The sequence below is a fragment of the Gigantopelta aegis genome, chromosome 14, assembly GCF_016097555.1.
Source record: "Gigantopelta aegis isolate Gae_Host chromosome 14, Gae_host_genome, whole genome shotgun sequence".
NCBI lineage: Eukaryota > Metazoa > Mollusca > Gastropoda > Neomphalida > Peltospiridae > Gigantopelta > Gigantopelta aegis.
Genome location: NC_054712.1, coordinates 17,634,217 through 17,654,422, shown reverse-complemented (window position 1 = coordinate 17,654,422; position 20,206 = coordinate 17,634,217). Strand labels below are relative to the sequence as shown.

At 36.4% G+C, this 20,206-nt stretch overlaps 2 protein-coding genes across 2 annotated transcripts in view; both read right to left on the bottom strand.

Annotated features, from left to right (window-relative positions):
* Positions 1-17,834, bottom strand: part of LOC121388062 (zinc finger protein Xfin-like) — a 39,440-nt gene extending 21,606 nt beyond the window's left edge. The window contains exon 1 of the mRNA XM_041519266.1: positions 17,700-17,834. The gene's annotated coding sequence lies outside the window, so the exon portion shown is untranslated. The remainder of the gene's footprint in view (positions 1-17,699) is intronic.
* Positions 984-4,104, bottom strand: LOC121389108 (THAP domain-containing protein 5-like). Its single transcript, XM_041520723.1, has 2 exons — positions 3,111-4,104; positions 984-1,469 (listed from the first exon to the last, which is right to left on the bottom strand). Exons 1-2 carry the CDS (start codon positions 3,468-3,470, stop codon positions 984-986), a joined length of 846 nt encoding a protein of 281 aa, XP_041376657.1. The 5' UTR covers positions 3,471-4,104.
* Positions 17,835-20,206: the final 2,372 nt, after the last annotated feature.

Genomic DNA, 20,206 nt, shown 5'->3' with positions numbered 1-20,206 from the left:
ATTGTCAACTGATTTCAGCTACAGTGTACTAATGTTACAGTATATTTTGTTAGAGATGCTATTGTGCATTGAACAAAATATAAGAAGCATAGTGTTTATTTTGCTTATTTCATTAATTAATTAGAAAATTTAAAATATTTAATAATGAATAAAATTATTAACACGATGTAAGCTAGAACTGTGCCCGCCCCTCCTCCCTCCCCCTGTAGGAACCGGGGGAGAGGCCTGTGCCCCCCCCATCCCACAAATGTATGTGGGGGGGTTTCCTATTCCATATAGATTAAAATCTGGCTTATCTCCTCCCTCCCCCCCCAACTAGATGGTGCCTTCCCCACTCCAGATGTCATACCTATAGGCCTGTAAGCATCTTATTCTAGAAACAAAGACCCAATATGAATGTTGTAAATAATTTATGAGTTAAAAATAGTTTTATCTGCAAGTCTGCTGTAAGTTCACGAAGGGTCAAACCTCTTGAAAACCCCCCACAAAGGATTCAACTCAAATGTAATAACATGAACTCAAACTACCCCCCCCCCCCCCCAATGCAGTGTAACAGATTAAAACATTGTAACACTTGTCAATTTCACTCTGGTTGGCAGTTGCTTTGATGTAGCCTTCCCAAGTGAAAAACAAAAATGATGTTTATTTCTTTCATGGGGCAAGCTACCACATAATAGACTGACTGTAAACTGTTGAGTGGCTGTAACAATGAATTAATTGACAACTAGTAATACACTGAGAAGGGTGGACAAATGGATTAGTTCATAGTTGTCAACTTTTACCTCAGACATGGTAATTGTCTCTGTTGAAAACAATGCCAGTGATGCAGTTAGTTGCAGTTTCTATAAGGTTTTTTTAATTATTGTTTTAACATAAATAAATAGCAGTGATAATTAATGTTAACTTAAAATACAGTGGTTCAAATGTGACATACAAAATACAGTAAAAACTAATCCTATTTAATTATCTTTATTAAATTTATTCTAGGACACAATTGCCATGGCCAAGTCTTTTTCAGTGTTATCATAAGTCAATATCAGAATCAGTTCCCAGGCTTTGTCATCCATCTCAGTATCACTGTCACAAGTTTCTGAATCTTCACTTTCACTTTCTGGTTCATAGTCAGAATCTGCATTACATAATACATCACTATCCTCTTCTTCTTCTTCCTCTTCATCTGATGTAGCAGCATCAACTTGAGTGGTTGATAAAATTGGAGGGGCTACCAACAGTTCACATTGCACTCCAACACTAACAGAAGTTGGTAAAATGCATGTCTGAATCCTGCGAGTTCTTTGTTTCGGTTTCAAAGTCATTGTTTGTGTTTTTTTTGTGGCTGTAACTGGCTGTGACACCGAAACAGGGGGTTCAAAGCTGGCTTCTTCGTGTTCGGTGTAACTTTCACCATCTGTCTGTGAGGTCTCTGTTATACCAACAGGAAGGTTCACGGCAACCATTTCTGACAGTACCTGCAAACAGCGTGTACTGAAGTATTAGTAACGTATTTAATTTTAATATATGTATTTCATAAAACCAATGAAAAATCTGAAATACAATGTACTTGCACCGGCCCACCCCCATTAAATATTAAGGCTTCATAAACAAATTATTAGTTTTATTAATCTGGTTAGGTAAACAAAATCTAATGCAGATTGGAAATCCCCCCCCCCCCCCCCCCCCCGTCTCCCTAACAGCAAACATGTATATAGGCAGTAAATAAGTATTTGATTGATCCATATTACCGAACCATCTGAAGCAGGAGGAATACATGTATACTAAGTACTGTACGAACAGTACATGGTCTGATAAGGTGAATGTGTGTGTGTGTGTGTGGGGGGGGGGGGGGGAGAGGATATGAATCTAGCGGATCCTTTTGGGTTCGTTTTCCATAGACATATGAATAGCGTAATATTGCCCCTACAGTACTAACAAAAAATAATAATAATTTAAAAAAAAATTAATAATAATAGTTATGAAATAAATTAATAATAAATAAATAAAAATAAAAATTACAAATGATCAGCTGCTGACGTAGATTATCTGAAAGAGAATCTACATGTAACTATGAAAACTACAAACTATCAAGAGAGCTTGAACTTAATAATTTTTTACCGATTACAATTTGGAGGCTGCTTACATAAAAATTTTAAAAAGTGAATTTTACCGCAAATATTATGTGAGTAAAAGGTTATTTTGCTGTATGTAGTCATATTTCAAATGCGCAAAATTGCAAGGGGAATAAAACTCAATATATATATACCAGTAACGCTGAGACCACTCCCGGGTCCCCATGTAAATTTATGTAATGTTGCTGTAACAACAGCCCCCACTGTGACGATATTTTGCCAACATAAAAAAAAATATATATATATATATATATATATATATATATAATAATAATAAATTTAAAAATAATAATAATAATAAATGTGTGAGTTCATGTTTTGACTGTTTATTATTTAATTTCAGCGTATTCGCCTTTATTTTGTCATGAAATTATATATTTTTAATTATTTGCCATGTATATAGCCAACCCTCATTTGCCAAGTCTCTATACACGGCAGTCGTATATATAAAATTCAAGACTAAATTATACGGCTGTCGTATATATAGAAATATTTTATTTAACGACGCACTCAACACATTTTATGTACGGTTATATGGCGTCAGACATATGGTTAAGGACCACACAGATTTTGAGAGGAAACCCGCTCTCGCCACTTCATGGACTACTCTTTCCGATTAGCAGCAAGGGATCTTTTATTTGCACTTCCCACAGGCAGGATAGCACAAACCATGGCCTTTGTTGAACCAGTTATGGATCACTGGTCGGTGCAAGTGGTTTACACCTACCCATTGAGCCTTGCTGAGCACTCACTCAGGGTTTGGAGTCGGTATCCAGATTAAAAATCCCATGCCTCAGACTGGGATCCGAACCCAGTACCTACCAGCCTGTTGTCGTATATATAATAATCTATAGCTGAACTGAAATAATTAAATGTTCACTCTCAACAAAGTCTCTTGGGTGCAAGAAATTTTTGTTAAAAGAAAAAAAAAATATGAAAACAATCTTTCATAACTAATACTGTCATTAAAATCGGTAAACTTACCTCGGCATTGCGTCTTTTCTGGAAAGCAGACCTAGGGCGGCGAATCGGCATCTCTACCGAATTTTCAACAAACTCCCTGTTGGTAAATACAGTCGGGACAGCAGTGCCTTTTAACGAGATTCTTGCATTGCTGTATCCCATCTTAGCCATTTCAACCGGGTCCCGAGCGAAAGCATCCTTTTCGAAATGTGCCGAACACAACCGACTTGTACATTTTGGTGTCCATCCCTTCTCACCTCTCTGACACCGATGGATCCAAATGTTCCTTCTAGAATCACCTTCCGGCGGAAATCTAAAAAAGCTGATTCCTGATCCCTTTCTTGATTGGTTTTGACATCCCCATGCCACACAATAAACCATATTATAAAGGATAATTCCGTAATTTAACTCAGTATTGTTCGAAGAAAGCACGCTTTTGTAATGGCAAACAATAGGCTATTGAATAGCGGTTCACGGTTGGACAGCGTCTCTGACGTCATCACGGAAATTGCCGATCTTTGCCGGTAAAATATGCATATTTCCCAACGATGTCAGAATTACGAATTGTACTGCTTTTAAATAGTGAAATAATTTTTATATATTTTGTAAATTATTTTTTTAGTTATATTTGGCATCATATATTTACACAATTACAATATTTAGACGCTGTTCACAAATCCTTTAAGCTAAGGCATGGCACATAAAAATAACAATGGACTATTCCACAGCTTCAGGGAGGTTTTTGTGTTCTGTCAACATAGTAGTTTCTTTGTCAGTATTGTTTTAAGTAATTATGTAACAAAGGGCAAATTACATCTGAAATCCTGCCATCAAGACTTAAATGATGCAATAATCGCCCAGGATTACTGCAATAAACACTTGAACACATTGCTATAAGCACTAGGATGAGTCTTGTTGTGCGAGATGTCAACATTGTACATCGCCAGTCTTAGTAACCACTTACTTTTTCTTCTTTTAATACTAGTTTTTATTGTTTCTGGTAAAATATTAAAGGTTTGTGGAACATTTTATGATGGAATTTTCTAGATTTTTTTGGTTTTCGTATGCAATTAACCGATGTTTTTCTTTATAAAGCTATTCAAATATGCGACATAATTTGTATTGATTTAATGCTATTTGGTCCTGTGCAGCCGAATTATATGCAAATAACTGATTTATGCTATAAACCGATATGCAATAAAGTGGATTCGACTGCATTATCAATTTACATAAATTTATAGAAGAAAATAAAACAAATATTTAACAACACTCCAGAAGATTTTAAATTATGGCTATTAAGAGACCAACAAACATGTAATAACCAAAACTGATCATGTCCTCTTCATGGGCGTACATAGGATTTTGAAAAGGGGGGGTTCCAAAATAGATTGCAGAGATATTGGGCATATATTTCTATGTTGAGTTTTGAAAAGGGGGGTTCCAAAATAGATTGCAGAGATATTGGGCATATATTTCTATGTTGAGTAAATATAATGTCAGATATCAATGTCAGATATATTAAATTATTAAAAAAAGCGATTTCAGAGGGGGTTCGGTCGAACCCATAGAACCCCCCCCCCCCTATGTACGCCCATGCTCTTCTTGTGAAGTGAGACTAATTCAGTATTTCACTTTTTCTTTAAAGGTTATAATAAAATTATCAACTATGAGCTGTACATACAGTTTAAATCTAAATACCGCAAATTAAATGTATTCAAGAAAAAAAGAAGAAAAAAGAAGAAGAGTAAAATGTGTTATTCCTACTTTTAACTTCATATAACTTGTAAGCACTGCAAATCATCTAAAGCTAAGATTCCATTAACGTGGTGAGCGGATGCTGCATGCGTGATGCATTCAGTTGCCGCACGAATCGCTACATGGAGTGATTCAGTTTTCCGCATTTGCAGCTATTCGCAGCTGTGTGACAAATCGCATCCGCAGCCGGACATGTGGAATCACTCTCGTGTGTCTACATGCAGTTAAATTTTTGCTGCATCACGCATGCTGCATCTGCGTTAATGGAATCTTAGCTTTACAAAGTACATAATTCCAAACTTTACTCGCATTAAAAAACAAAAACACCTGATATGTGATCTAATTTTCATGTGTTTAGTATGAAATCTATACACAAATCAAACAAGGTAACTCTAGGTTCCTTTTTTTCTTTTAGCCCAAAAACACAATTTTAATGCAGGATTTTCAATGGAAACAATTGTAATATTGAAATAGCCTTTAAATTGGAAATGAAAACATCTGTTAACAGATTATAACTTGCCTAAATAGTTTTGTCTTTAAATTGGAAATGAAAACATCTGTTAACAGATTATGACTTGCCTAAATAGTTTTGTCTGGTTTTAACTTTATTTAATTAAGTTAACCTTTAAATGAAATCTAAAATAAATAAAGTTTGTTTTATTTAATGACACCACTAGAGCACATTGATTTTTTATCTTATCATCGGCTATTGGACGTCAAACATATGGTCATTCTGACAGTTTTTTTTAGAGAAAACCTGCTGTCGCCACATAGGCTACTCTTTTACAACAGGCAGCAAGAGATCTTTTATTTGCGCTTCCCACAGCCAGGACAGCACAAACCATGGCCTTTGTTGAACCAGTTATGGATCACTGGTCGGTACAATTGGTTTACACTTACCCATTGAGCCTTGCGGAGCACTCACTCAGGGTTAGGAGTTGGTATCTGGATTATAAATCCCTTGAACCGACTGGGATCTGAACCCAGTACCTACCAGCCTGTAGACTGATGGCCTAACCACGATGCCGGAAAATGAAGTCTAGGTCAGTCAAATTTCTAGTGGAGATGGCAACATGCGCTGTACATATAACTGAGATTTTTCACAGCCAGTTGAGGTTGTCTGTCCATTTGACTACCATGTGCGATAAAATACTATTGTGATAGTATAGCAATAGTGATGGTACTATTGCCAATATATTTGGGGCCTTATTTGACCCCACTTACCAGAATTATGGAATGAACAATAATAATTTTCAGTGGGGGAGGAGGAGACCGGGGAAAGTCAGAATTACATGAGTGAAGGAAGCTTCCCACCAAATTTACTTGGAGATGGTCTAGTGATGAAAAAATTACAGTTTAAATGCATTTCTTCTCAATAGCACTTCAGATCTTTCAACCCTTCTGGTTTCCATGGGAGACTCCCAGTATTTGATCATCATGTCTTCTATTTAAAATCTGCGCTACTTCCAGAAATGCTATATAATGGAATAGTCTACATATAATATGTAAATGTAATTAGATGTTTATCAAAGTTGTGAATTTCTTTAATATTAATTTCCTTGTTTGTGCCTGGAGAGGGGTGACGTTTACTAAATTGGCTTATTTTTCCCCTTTTGAGCCCAACCCCTCATTCCCTGAAGAATGACTAAATTCAAAAATATATTTGTTCATGTGTCAAGAATTGGCATTTATAAAAAGAGGAGAAGAATATATTTTAAAATTGGCTCAGTATTCTCTGTTTTTGGGTCCCACCCTCAGGCCTCAGGAAGGGTGTCAGAATGACCAAATTCACAATTTTTTTTCTCCATGAGTCAAGGAAGCTTCCCACCAAATTTATTTGGAAATGGTCTAGTAGATCTGAAAAAAATCAGTTTAAATGCATATCTTGACAGAACTATAGTGAACTAGCTTCTCCCCCCTCCCTGGACCAGTGGTGGACAAACATGGCATCTGCCATTAATGACAATACAGGGCTAGCTCTGGCACTCACCTAATTCGCCAATTGCAAATTTCAAAAACAATTGACTAATTTTATTTTAATTTGACAAATTAATTTCATGTAATAATTGATACTTTCTTAGAAAATAACTGTTTCTGAACTTTAGTAGATAATTTGGCGAGATTTTCTGCTTACCCAGAGCTAGCCCTGCAATCACAAATTAGATAAACCATCTGTTGACCGTTACATATGTTATTCGGTTATAGCATTTCTGGAAACTTGTAGAGAATAAGATGTTTTTAAACTGGCATAATTTTCCCCTTGGTGGGGTCAGAATGAACAAATTCACAAATATGGTGAAACATTTGTGTCACCATAATGCTAATGATATTTAAAAAAAAAAATTGGCTTGGAATTGGTAGAGTAGTTTTTAAGAAGTTGAGGAAACTACTGTTTAAATGTTTTTCTCTATACTATACACTATATATTCCAAACAGGGAACCCAACATTAATAAATTAGATAAACCATATGTTGACCTTTACATATCTGAAGACTCAGGCTGTCCAGTACACCCTAATGAAAAAGTAGGAATGAGAATATAGAAAAAGTAAAAAAGAAAGAAAGAAATGCTTTATTTAATGACGCACTCAACACATTTTATTTATGGTTATATGGCGTCAGACATATGCTTAAGGACCACACAGATATTGAGAGAGGAAACCGGCTGTCGCCACTTCATGGGCTACTCTTTTCGACTAGCAACAAGGGATCTTTTATATGCACCATCCCAAAGACAGGGTAGTACATACCACAGCCTTTGATATACCAGTTGTGGTGCACTGGCTGGAAAAAGAAATAGCCCAATGGGCCCACCGACGGGGATAGATCCCACACCGACTGCGCATCGAGCAAGTGCTGTACCACTGGGCTAAGTCCCGCCCCACAGAGACAGTAGAACAAAAGTAGAAAAATACAAGGGAAAAGTAGGACTGGTACAACACAGTGATAGAAATAAGCAAAATTTTTCACTTGTCCACCTGAATTTTCACTTTGTCCACAGTACTTACCTTTATTATCTCAGTTAACTTCCATGGTCATTGGAATAAAACTACACAAATAAATCAAAACAACAAAACAAATGTCATAAATAATGTAAACCACATTTTAATGACTTCACACTGGCATGGTAGATTATTTCACACTGAGTCACTGACTGTCCACAAAGTTCTGGTCACTAAACAAAAATCCAATCACTGCATATTTTTTTTTAATTAAAATTTTTTACACTAAGATTTCTTTAAACTGTTTAACATAAATTTTATAATTACTTTATTGTACTGTGCGAAATAAAATCAGAATTGACAGAACAACGTCCAAGTAATTATAATTAGTTATGTTAAAACAGGGTTCATACACTTTATCACTAACCAAATTCCATGACTTGTAATATGTAATATGAACCTTTTGAATACTGCAGGTGAGATATCTCAACTAAGTTCATAATTTTAAAAAAAATATAGAATTAATTTGTGTGTTGAACACACATCAACAGAATTCATGCTCATACTGGGTACAAACGAATGTGTTAAATCCAAGAAGTGGCATTACTAAGAAAATTCTAAATAATTTATTGTAAAATATGTTTTTAAAAATTATGTGGTATTCTTTTTGTACAGGTATGTGTATTTTTATATCCAAAATAATATGAATCTTATGTAACTGTCACATTATACAGTTATTTAAAATTGTTGTACATTGTATATATATATAAAGTACTGTTATAATGAACCAGAAGGGACCATGACAGTTAGTTTCTTGTAGCAGTAGTTCATTGTACACATATGCATAACTTGGTTACTGATGTATAGGGAGATAAAACAGGACTTTATGGTTGGTTCGTTCTATGCAGTAGTTTATTCTAAGCATGTTCATTATGTAAGTGTAGTTTACTGTATACATATTTATATGTACAGTAATACTGATGCACTTTGCAGCACGCTAAATTACAGGGCTAGAAATGAAATGAAAAAAAAAAAAAATGTTACATGCACCATTAAAATTCTGCATGCACCAAAAATAAGGTAAATCCTGTTAACAATGAGGAAAATACTATTTTCATTACCTTGATTACAGTGTTGATTATCATTTTCTGTTTAATTTAACTGTCTTAATTGTCACTATCAGTATCACTGTCTGACATCCATGCTGGACGTACAAATATTTGTTTTGTATTAAGCAAGTTATCAACTTTTTTAACTCGATAAGATTTGTTGGTATAATATAAATTAGCCTACGGAATTCAACGAGAAGTTGCGATTGAAATAATCACTGACTGACTTTGAGTCAACTACGCGACCTGCACGTTCGCAATCATCTGATCAAGTGCCCATATCCGAGGTCGAAAATGTTCACGGCAGTTATGGTACTTTGTATTGATCACAGATCTGGCAGAGTTCAATTTGTCAGTGACGACAACAACTGTGTTATGCACGTGGATACCCCAAAGTCGGTCTCAACCACCTTCCCTAATACCGTTCACTGATATAACCGAGATATTGCCGGCAATTTTCGCAAATATATTTCACGGAAATGACCGAAAGGGCGCCATTGTTGTAAGTAGGATTATGGGATACAAAATGGATGAGCCATAAGATAAAAGTTATCGTTTTCATGTGGCGAACAGATTACGAAATGCATACGCAAAATTCAACGACTTGAGTCTGAATCTGGTAGACAACAGGATACTAGTATACGCAATACACAGTACTTGAAAAATATTAGCATGCACCCAGTTTTAAAAGTTACACGCACACTGCATTTCGAGCCCTTAATTAGATTAAAATAATTAATTAGTATAATGTATTATAGAAGTGATAACGGTTACATACACATTGTATATTATAACGATAATCATTGGAAAAATTATCAGCTACTGTGTATTTGAAGCAATCAACAGCTAACATAGAACAATTTATTAACTGTACTAAATTTGAAAGTTTTATAGCTCTTATTTTTCAGACACTAGATATTAGTTACACAAACTAAATATAAAAACATTGTTTGTTAACATAAAACGTTTATGTTAGAATGGATTCATTTGTCAAATCTGTCTAAAACAGAAAATATATTAATTATTAAATTACTGTAAAATACATAAAATAGCTGGAAGCAGTGCTATCAATGTATGGCAGCAAATTAGCATTGCAACACTCATGATAACATCAAGAGTGACTGCACACAATGCTACAAAGATTGTGTTGACTATAGAGCCTATCCTTGAGTTAAAAATAATGTTTTACAGCACCACATTTCATCTGGGTCTTTGAATGTAAATCGAGGTGGAAAGTTATAAATATTGTGAAATTTGACACCATCTGCTTTTAAGGAGTAATGTGGACATTTTGAGGCTGAAATTCAATGCTGATGTTTTAAAGACTGTCAAAAACACAATCTAATTAAAATTAGCTCCACTATTACATGTGGATCTAACACCAGCCAGTTGGAGCTCATGTCCACCAATCAAAACCTTGCTTGCAGAATCCTGCCAGTGATTTAAAAATAATTTGAAAACAATCCGAATTATCCTGAGGGTATACGACATGTTTTGTGTGAATTACGAATGCCGTAAAACATGTTTTATTTTATAAAATAAATAATTTTTAATGTAAAATTGAAGACTGATAACCCACCCCGTACGTATTGGTATGGTTCGCTGTACTGCGGCCACTAAAATAGACTCGCCCGATATTTTTAGAATTTGTATGCTCCCAAATAACGTTATAAAAGGTGAAGTGTGATTGGTCAATATTTAAATTATTATTTACAGACGAAATGTTATCTGGACATTGGGGACTACGCAGTGTTGTTAGTTTTAAATCACTGGCAGGATTCTGCAAGTAAGGTTTTGATTGGTGGACATGAGCTCCAACTGGCTGGTGTTAGATCCACATGTAATAGTGGAGCTAATTTTAATTAGATTGGTCAAAAACAATGCAGAAAATCACTAAATTTAAACAGTGATGTGAGAGGCAAAAATAAATAAAAACTAATGTGAGATCAAGACAATTGCTCAAAACCCACGTACAGAAAAGCAAATGTAGTAGTGCTACAACTCCATTACTCAGCAGACAGCTTCATCCGAGTATTGAAGGAACACACTACTTACACATAGTAAAAGTAACATTTGAAAGTTAAAGTTTGTTTTTGATCAAGTACACAAATTTGTATCTGTTATGCAAAGTACCGGTAAACTTCCACAAAATTTGGTTGGAACTGGTCAAGTACATGTAGTTTTTGAGAAGAAGTCGAAAAAGTGAAACGTTTATGCACAACAGATGACGCATGAAAATGTAGGTTAGGTGACATAAAAATAATAAACCCACTACATTATTCCATGAGGTATAAAGGATATTTTATATAAATTTTCTAAAAGACAGGACAAGACATACCACATCTTTTGATATACTAGTTGGAGACTGGTTGGGATGGGGGGGGGGGGGGGGGGGGGAGAGAGAATTATCAAATTATCAGAGAAATGGTCCACCAAGGGACATGCATTGAGATAATTGTAGTTTGTGACCAAAAAAACCTGTTTTGTTTAATGACACCACTAGAGAACATTGATTAATTAATCCGATTATAGGACGCCAAACATTTGGTAATTCTGACATATAGTAGGTCTAATCAAAGAAAACCCACTACATTTTTCCATTAGCCGCAAGAGATCTTTTATATGCAGGGCAATTCCATGGTAACTGACGCAACATTCAGACATTTTTTAACATCTTGATTATTATTAAAAAAAAAAAATATTCAATAAAATTCTTAAGTGTTTTTGATTGAAATAAATATGTTGTGACAAAGTCATGTCAAGAGAAAATTTCATTGCATACAGTCTTAGTGCAGCTACAATCACAAATGAACTTATATTTAACGTCTTTGAATTTGCCAAAATTCTCTGAATCACCAAGTTTTCAGGTATATATAGAAATGTAGTGCACAAGTAATATATGATCACTAGAACAAAAGAACTAAGTTTTCTACAAGGAATTTTTTATTAACTTTTTTTTAATGAGTAACTGACGCAACACTAAAGGTAACTGATGCAACATTTGCGAATCATAAAACTAATAAAAACATATTTTAAAAATAAAACATTTGTCTTTGGCAACTGGTTCATCTAATTTGTAAGAAATACATAAATCTTAAAAGGGAATTTTAAAAAAAAAATAACAATAGGGGCATGTTCAGGGTGGTGGGTTGGGGGTCAACCCCCCATTTCCCAACCCTATGCCTGCTCAAAGCAAATTATTATTATTATTTTAATATGCATATACAATGTACTTGCATTTGTCAGGATGAATTTTACTTGTAGAATGCAAGAAATTGCATTTTAGGACATCAAGTTCTCACAATTTTCCAACCCCCCTCCAGTAACTTGGGCAGTTGCACCTTCAATGCCAGCCAGTCTAAACCCCCACTCCCATAACAATTTTCTGCACACATGCCTCAACAATGAGAGAACAGCTTACGTTTACATGTGCATCTTGATTGGAAGTGTAATGATTTTTTTTTTTTTTTTTTGCAATTTCCAAGTATATATACTACTCAAAAGAATTTAAGGGTCAAAAATTTATAACCAAATAAGTTTCAGAGTGTATTAGATTGATGATGTAACTACACCAAATTTTTTATTTATTGTTCCATATTTACAAAAAACCAAAAATAAACACCACTGTATACAAGAAAGTACATGACATGCTGTCAAAGTTGAAGGTTGTCAAACATGGATTTTACACATTAGAACATTCGTTTAATAGTGTGTGAATCCACCCCTGGCGCGAATACACTCGACACATCATTGCCTCATGCTGTTGATCAGACGTCTGAAGAACTCTTGGGGAATGGCCTGCCACTCTGCCATAAGAAGTTGAACCAGATCATGAAGGTTGGCCGGAGGGGCATGGTTATCCCGAACTCTCCTGCCTAATTCGTCCCAGGTTTTCCTCTATTGGGGCCAAGCCAGGCGAATATGCTGGCCAATCCATCCTGGCGATACCTTGTTGTCTGAGAAAGTCTGGTACCACCCTGGCACGGTGGGGTCTGGCATTGTCATCCTGCAGAACTGCCCCGCCACCAATCTGCTGAAGGCCTGGGAGAACCAACGGCCGGATAATCTCATTCAGATAGCGGATTCTATTCAGATTGCCATCCACCACATAGAGGGGGGTCCTGTGGTGGATAGAGATGCCGCCCCACACCATGACGCTGCCACCACCGAACCGGTGATGTTGTCTAACGTTAACGGCAGCGAAGCGCTCCCCAGGACGTCTGTAGACACGAACCCGACCGTCGTTGAACTGGAGACTAAACCTGGACTCATCAGTGAACATCACTCGACCCCACTGAACACGTTGCCACCGCAGATGAAGCGTGCACCAGTGTCGTCTGGCCGTTCTGTGACGTGGTAGGAGTGGTGGTCGAACAGCCTGGCAACGGCAGCGTAGATTATTGGCTCTCAGACGATTGCGTATGGTTTGATCAGACACTCGAGTTCCAGTCGCAGTCCGCAGATTGTCACGTAATCAGCGTGCAGTGGTTATGCGTTGACGTAGAGCCATATTGGTGATGTAGCGGTCCTCTCTATTTGTAGTGCTCCGGGGTCTTCCCGAACGTGGACGATTTCGAACAGAATTCGTTGTTGGTACCGTTGCCACAGTCGGCCAACGACACTCTGACTGACACCAAGTCTCATAGCAACATTTCGTTGTGTATTGCCATCCTGAAGCCAAGCAATAGCCCTTCCTCGATCTTCGATAGTCAGTTGAAGTCGTACCATTGTCGAATTTGGAGTGTGCACCCTACACGAACGCAAGCTCCAATTATACGGAAATTCAGCATTGGGAACATGGAATACACATGCAAAGCGTGCAAATGAAGCGCTTTGTGAAAAAGCAAGTTATGGGCACTTAGGAGACCTTTCGCTTTCGCCCTAATTTACGTGCAAATGTAAGCATGTTTTCGCCATTAGAACTAGTCGACAGTGTCAACGACAGTGGATTTTAATTCATTTATGGGTTGCTTAGACCCACTTTCGTCAAAATGGAACAATACCATGCGTGACATTATGGTCTAGCTAATATAATTGACATTCAGAAAATAATGTCGAAAATATCGTCTGACCCTTAAATTCTTTTGAGTAGTATATATACTGCATTCACTTTCTTTGACATTACCAAATGACTGAACCGAACCAAATGTTTCGTAAGAAATCAATGGGAATAAGGCAGATATTGTAAATAACTCATATTCTTTCTTTAAAAATCGGGGGGATTTTATTCTCAGTATATTGTCCTGTCTTTTTTCATTTTTTTGGTATGATTTCACTTAATTTTGCTCCATTTTTCACTATTCTTTGTTCTTTTCCCTCTCCGACATCTTTCTATCTTCATTCAAATGTGCTTGATTCTCGTTCATTTTCTAGGTTGCTGTCTTGGGAGGTATTCTACTAAAAACATCAGCAACTTGGGATACTTTCAGGAGTAGTAACCAATTTATCAAATGAAAGGACATTTGTTATTTAGAACTATTAAAGGCGCAATCTCATAGTTACATAATATATTTCAAAAAATTATTATTATTTTATTTATCTTTTGAAATGTAAAGGTTATTCTTGAATTAAATTAGATGCCCATAAAACATTACAACCAAATAACTTCATTTACAGGTAAAAAAGAATTATATCATTACAAAATTAAGTTCAGGTGACCAACAGTTAATTGCGTGAAATCACATTTTCAATTTGAGTTGCAATTCCACAATGACAAAGGATTGGATGTTTTGTTGAATAACTGATGCAAACTGTTTATGTACTTTACAATTTTAGCCAAGAACTCATGGGAAACCACTGTGGCAGTATGGTGTAATGTTATCTTTTAGCTAATTATGAAAGATTATGTATGAAATCATCTAATATGTAGTTATTTATCATAAATAAATATAAAAATAGCAAAATAAGTGACTTGCCACTACATGTATGAAACTGCAATTCTAAATTTGTGTTACTGGTAATTATTACTGAACATTATAGATACTGTTTACAATAAACGGTGCTGTACATATATTAATCTAAGCTAATGAAATAATGTCTACCTCTGACATCACAAGCAATACAATATATCTAATGAAACAAATTATATGTGCATCTGACGTCAAAAGCCATAAAATATATATCTTGAAGTATAAGGGTATACGCACTGATGCTTGTGAAACTGCTATCATCTACATACATGTATCTATTTTAAAACAGTGTTAACCAAGTCATGATTATTTTAATTTAGTGAAATAAACATCTTTAGATTAACTTCTAAGGAGTGACAGTATTTGCAGTTCTTGAAAACTATTTTTTTTTCTCTATAGTTTTACACAGATATGATAATACAGAAATTATAAAACTTACATGTGCAAAGGTCAAGAAAATTCTGAAACTTATTGTTAAATTTTTTATAGCACTCGCTCTAGTTTGAGAATTAACACATTTCACAATCTTACATTACATTCGCCAAGAAATATAACAATGGAAAATTTGTTATGTGTTATTGTGTTGCGTCAGTTATGACATAGAGAGAGAGAGAGAGAGAGAGAGAGAGAGAGAGAGAGAGAGAGAGAGAGAGAGAGAGAGATATATGTCAGTTACCAATAAATTTTAATTCTTGGTGTGCCCACTTAGATTATTATGTTGCCATGTTGTGTAACCATGGCACACCTAAGAGAATATAAAAATATATAATATATGGTAGCACTCTTGGAGGGCAATATTAAAATTAAGCTTCAAACGGTAACTGACGCAACGAGGTTATGCTATAAGTTCAAGTTTACATTCATAAAAATCTATTCTAATTTATTAATTTGTGTTGTTTGGGAATTACCATTAAGATCTTAGAAACAAAATGCAATACTTACCGTTATCATATTTATCCAATTTTAATGACATTTTTGAAAAAAGATTTCAGTGCAATTGGGTTCTATTTTTAGGAGAAAATAGCACAAATTAAAGATGGCCACCAGGTCACATGACACAGTTTTGAATTAAAACCGGAGTATTTTATGGTTTAATGATTATTAACAAATAATTCTATGTGAAAAATAATGGCATAACTGGGGGGGAAAATTTAACTCCAGGGGTATCATTTTTCGTGGAATTGCCCTGCACTTTCCCAGACAGGAAAATACCACTGCCTTTGACAAGTTATGGTACACTGGTTGGGATGAGAAAAATGCATGTAGAGCCAACACACAACAGTGGGATATCACATGGAGTGAAACTCTACATTTGTACCTTTCTGAATGAAGCTACAGTTGAGGATTTTTATAAACAGTAAAACCACACTAATGTGACCAAAAAGTAAAGAAGGGAGGGGGGCCAAAAACCTTTACTTTTTTCTTCTACTACATATTAAAACCCCCAAAGTGTGGTTGTTTTCTCCCTCTATAGCATGTGCTCCTCCTCAAATATTGCTCTTACAGGCTTTCAGAGATAAGAGAGATGGTTCTAGAAAATATTTTATTTCTATTTTGTAAATATGAATATGCTGCCACCACCCCCGCCCCAATATTGGTTTTTTAATCTCTTTAGATAACACATCCAATAATTACTATTGGTAAAACTGTGTTAACTAAAGAAGGGCTAGTGGATTTTTAATCATGCAGGGATTCTAGATTATGGTAGCCCCACTCCCATGGCTAGTGATTTTCAATGTTGGGCTAGTAAATAACTACTATTGTCATGCCCGACAGCTAGTGATTTTGTTTTGGGTCAAATGTTGCAGTTACGTCTATTTTGTAAATATGAACATCCTGCCCACACCACCACCACTCAATGTTAGTGTTTTTAAGCTCTATCTCCCTTTTGAGGTGACATATCCGATTATTACTATTAATTAGTAAAATTGTATTAGCTTAAGTAAAGTAGGGCTAGTGAATTTTTAATCGTGGCTAGTAAATTTATAAAATCACTGATCCCATGGCTAGTGGATTTTGTAAAAATTCTAGAAGCCCTGATACATGTACCTTTTATTGGTTACATCACAAACATTTGACAATGTTCACATTGTTTTCACAATGCTTATTTGCTAAAAATTAATATACATAATTGTGTGAAGACATGAACTTGAAATAAAATTTATTTAAAAGTACCTTCACTTGAGTTTGGAGTTTGTATTTTGCATATTGCAAAATTCACTCGTTGATCATATAGAAAGGGAAAACTAGTTGCAACTTGAAAACAAATTTGTACAAAGTATATCATGAAAAATTTATCACAACTAAAACATAAAATAAATACATTTAACTAAATTTTGTTTTAAATAATAAATTCAATCAATTTGTTACACAAAACTGTCACAAGCAATAGGCCTACACAAGATGCTACAATTCAAATGAATAAAGTTAACTCAGAACTGCATTGGTTTCAGAACAAAACCACCATAGTCTATCAACAACACCAATTAACAACACATGTGACATTTCAGACTGCAGACGCTAGGTCAAAATCATCAATCAATGGCATTCAGCCGCAGCCAATGGTATAGACCGGTGCGGTCACCATAAATGGTGGTGCTCTGTGCCACAGGAATCAGCAACGCGCAACATGTCCTTTGACAACTTTTTGCAATTCCTGAAAGTCAAACGTGGCACCCCGACCTGTAGCAAACAGTAAAATCGCGCATTCGTTAGCCAGATATAAACATCGCGTCGAGTCTAGAGCGAGGCGTGTACGATAGAACTCCTATCAGTCCGACACGACATTAGCCAGATTAACCATGCAGCAGACGCCTATAGATCGGAAGCCATCTTACCCAACGAAAGCAGTTGCCCATACCCAAAGTTATTGTGCCGTAAAAACGATAAAACTTACCAATCTCCGCCTAACTTTGGCCACAAGACGTGGATGCCTTGTAAGATCGGCTGTTACTAAACAAGATATCATAGATAAGTGTTTTATACACTTTAATTAATGACTTAAAGGCCACGCTTGCACAGCCATTGAACCATTGCTGTGCAAATGCTTTCTGAAAGGACAATGTACTACTAGTATGCCCTAACTTCGGCAATTTCCGTAACCTGGGTCGTCTTGTCGGTGATTCCCGATGTAGTGTTTTTGAAGCATCGTGTTCTGTCGGTGTGTGTATCACTGGTGGATAGGTCGTTGTTTCAAAATTCAAGGTGTGCGGCTTCAGGCGACATAGTTTTTCACACATATTTCTATTTTTGTCAGTATTAACATGGACACCACGAAACATTATTATTTCACTTACTTTGGGTTAATGGCCGTTGTTCGTGGATTGCGAAAGACTTTCAAAATTGTTAAAATACACAAAATTGTATGATTTCTCCGTAACAAAAATGGGAGCCCGTAGGCCTGTATGCCTGTGAACCTACAGTCCATACTAAGCTTATAGTCCGTCCCACAGGGATCGCATTTTTTTCATACTATGTAATTTACTATAAGTTATTTATTTACAAGTGGATTGATTTGTAGATTGCACAAACAAATTGTATCTCTTTGTTATTTCCAAAACACTTTTACTTTTCGTCTTACGTCAAAGGAACCATCTCGGTGGATGAATTCAACTGATTGAAGTTTTCTCGTTCCAACCAATGCACCACAAACTGGTCAATGGCGGTGGTATGTGCTGTTCTGTCTGTGGGAAAGTACAAATAAAAGATCCCTTGCTGCATTAAGAAAATAGATCACCCCGCTTCACTATGAAGATGTACATGTGTACCCGCTCCGTCGATCTCTCCCTCCCTAAGCCCCACGGGATCCGGCTGATTCATCCCCTGGACAATTCGTCCACAGACGATTCGTCCACCGGAAATTTGTCCACCAATACACTGGAGACAATTCGTTCACGACCAATGTGGCTGATTCATCATCTGGACAATTTTTTTCACAGACAATTCGTCCACGACCAAAAATTACTTCTGGACACATCGTCCACAAGATTTTTCCCTTACATTAATTTACCGAATAATATCTGGTAATTGGACCTTTCACCCCAGGGCTGGGATAACAGCTCCACCATGGGGCCTCTTACCCCATGCACAATTTTAAAAATACGAAAAATACTTATTTGAAATCTATAGAGGCAATGCTTTGAAGTACAGGAGGAATATACCTTTGACGTTGAGCGAATCTAATGACGAGGCCTTTGGGTACTGTCCTTCAGTGCTGTTGTTATTAATGTAAATAATAGGATGCAAATTATATACATTTATAAATATATCGTCGAACACGTTCCCAACCCCATCCCCCGCCCATACACACTTACCGATTGCGGTGCAGTAGAAATCCTCCACTTAGAAGTGTCTGAACTTATTTGATCGCAGTATAATACTTATTGACGGAGTTTCGAGCATAACACACTTGTTTATTTGATGAGGGTCACACATTTGTTTTGTAAATTTAAAAATGGGTTAATTTATTGGAATTTATTTAGTTTGACTGCAGTTGGAAAATTACAAGAATTCATTCTGTACGCACTGTATTTACATTTTACGGTTAACTCTAACGAATTTTTGGGGATGGATATACTTGTTTTGTTGATAATTTTTATTCAAAATATTGTCCGTGTTTATTCCAAATTAAATTAATATATATATATATATATATATATATATATTTTTATATATATATATATATATATATATATATATATATATATAGTCTTCTATATGATTCACATATAGATTTAAATGACAAAATTGTTTGAAGTACCCTTTGAATAGGTACCGTGAACGCAGGCGTGCGCAGGAAATTTTGCAGGGGGGGGGGGGATCGAGGTTTCTGGCAAAGCCCGAAACCACGAGCGCTGCAGTCGCGAAGCCCTAGGCGGGTGGCCTGGGGGCCCCCCCCCCCCCCCCCCGAAAATTTTGAAAAATTGACCCCTTCTAGGGCTATTCTGAGGTGCTTTCTGCTGGCTAGCCGAGCTGCTTTCTGACCACATTATTTTTGGAAAGAAATTACATTAAAAATCGGGATATGAAAAAAAATTCGCCTTGAGCGGGGGGAGGGGTTCAACCCCCCCCCCCCGCGCACGCGCCTAGAACGAATCGTCCAGCTCTCTGAAAATACAGTGGACGAATTGTCCGAACCCAGTGGACGAATCGTCCGGTGGACGAACTGTCCAGAGGACGAACCGTCTAGACAGCCCCAACCCCCACCCCACCCACCCTGGAGCTATGACATTAGGTATAGTTTTGGGCATGTGAAAACACACAATAATTGTGTTCGCACTTTTCTACGCTTGTAGGTGATGGTTGCTGGTAGGGGACACCAAAACCAATGGCTACTCCACCGGATGCGGCTCCTCCGAAGCCGCGGACCCAACGCCGAACGGAGACCGTCCTCACCTCACTACC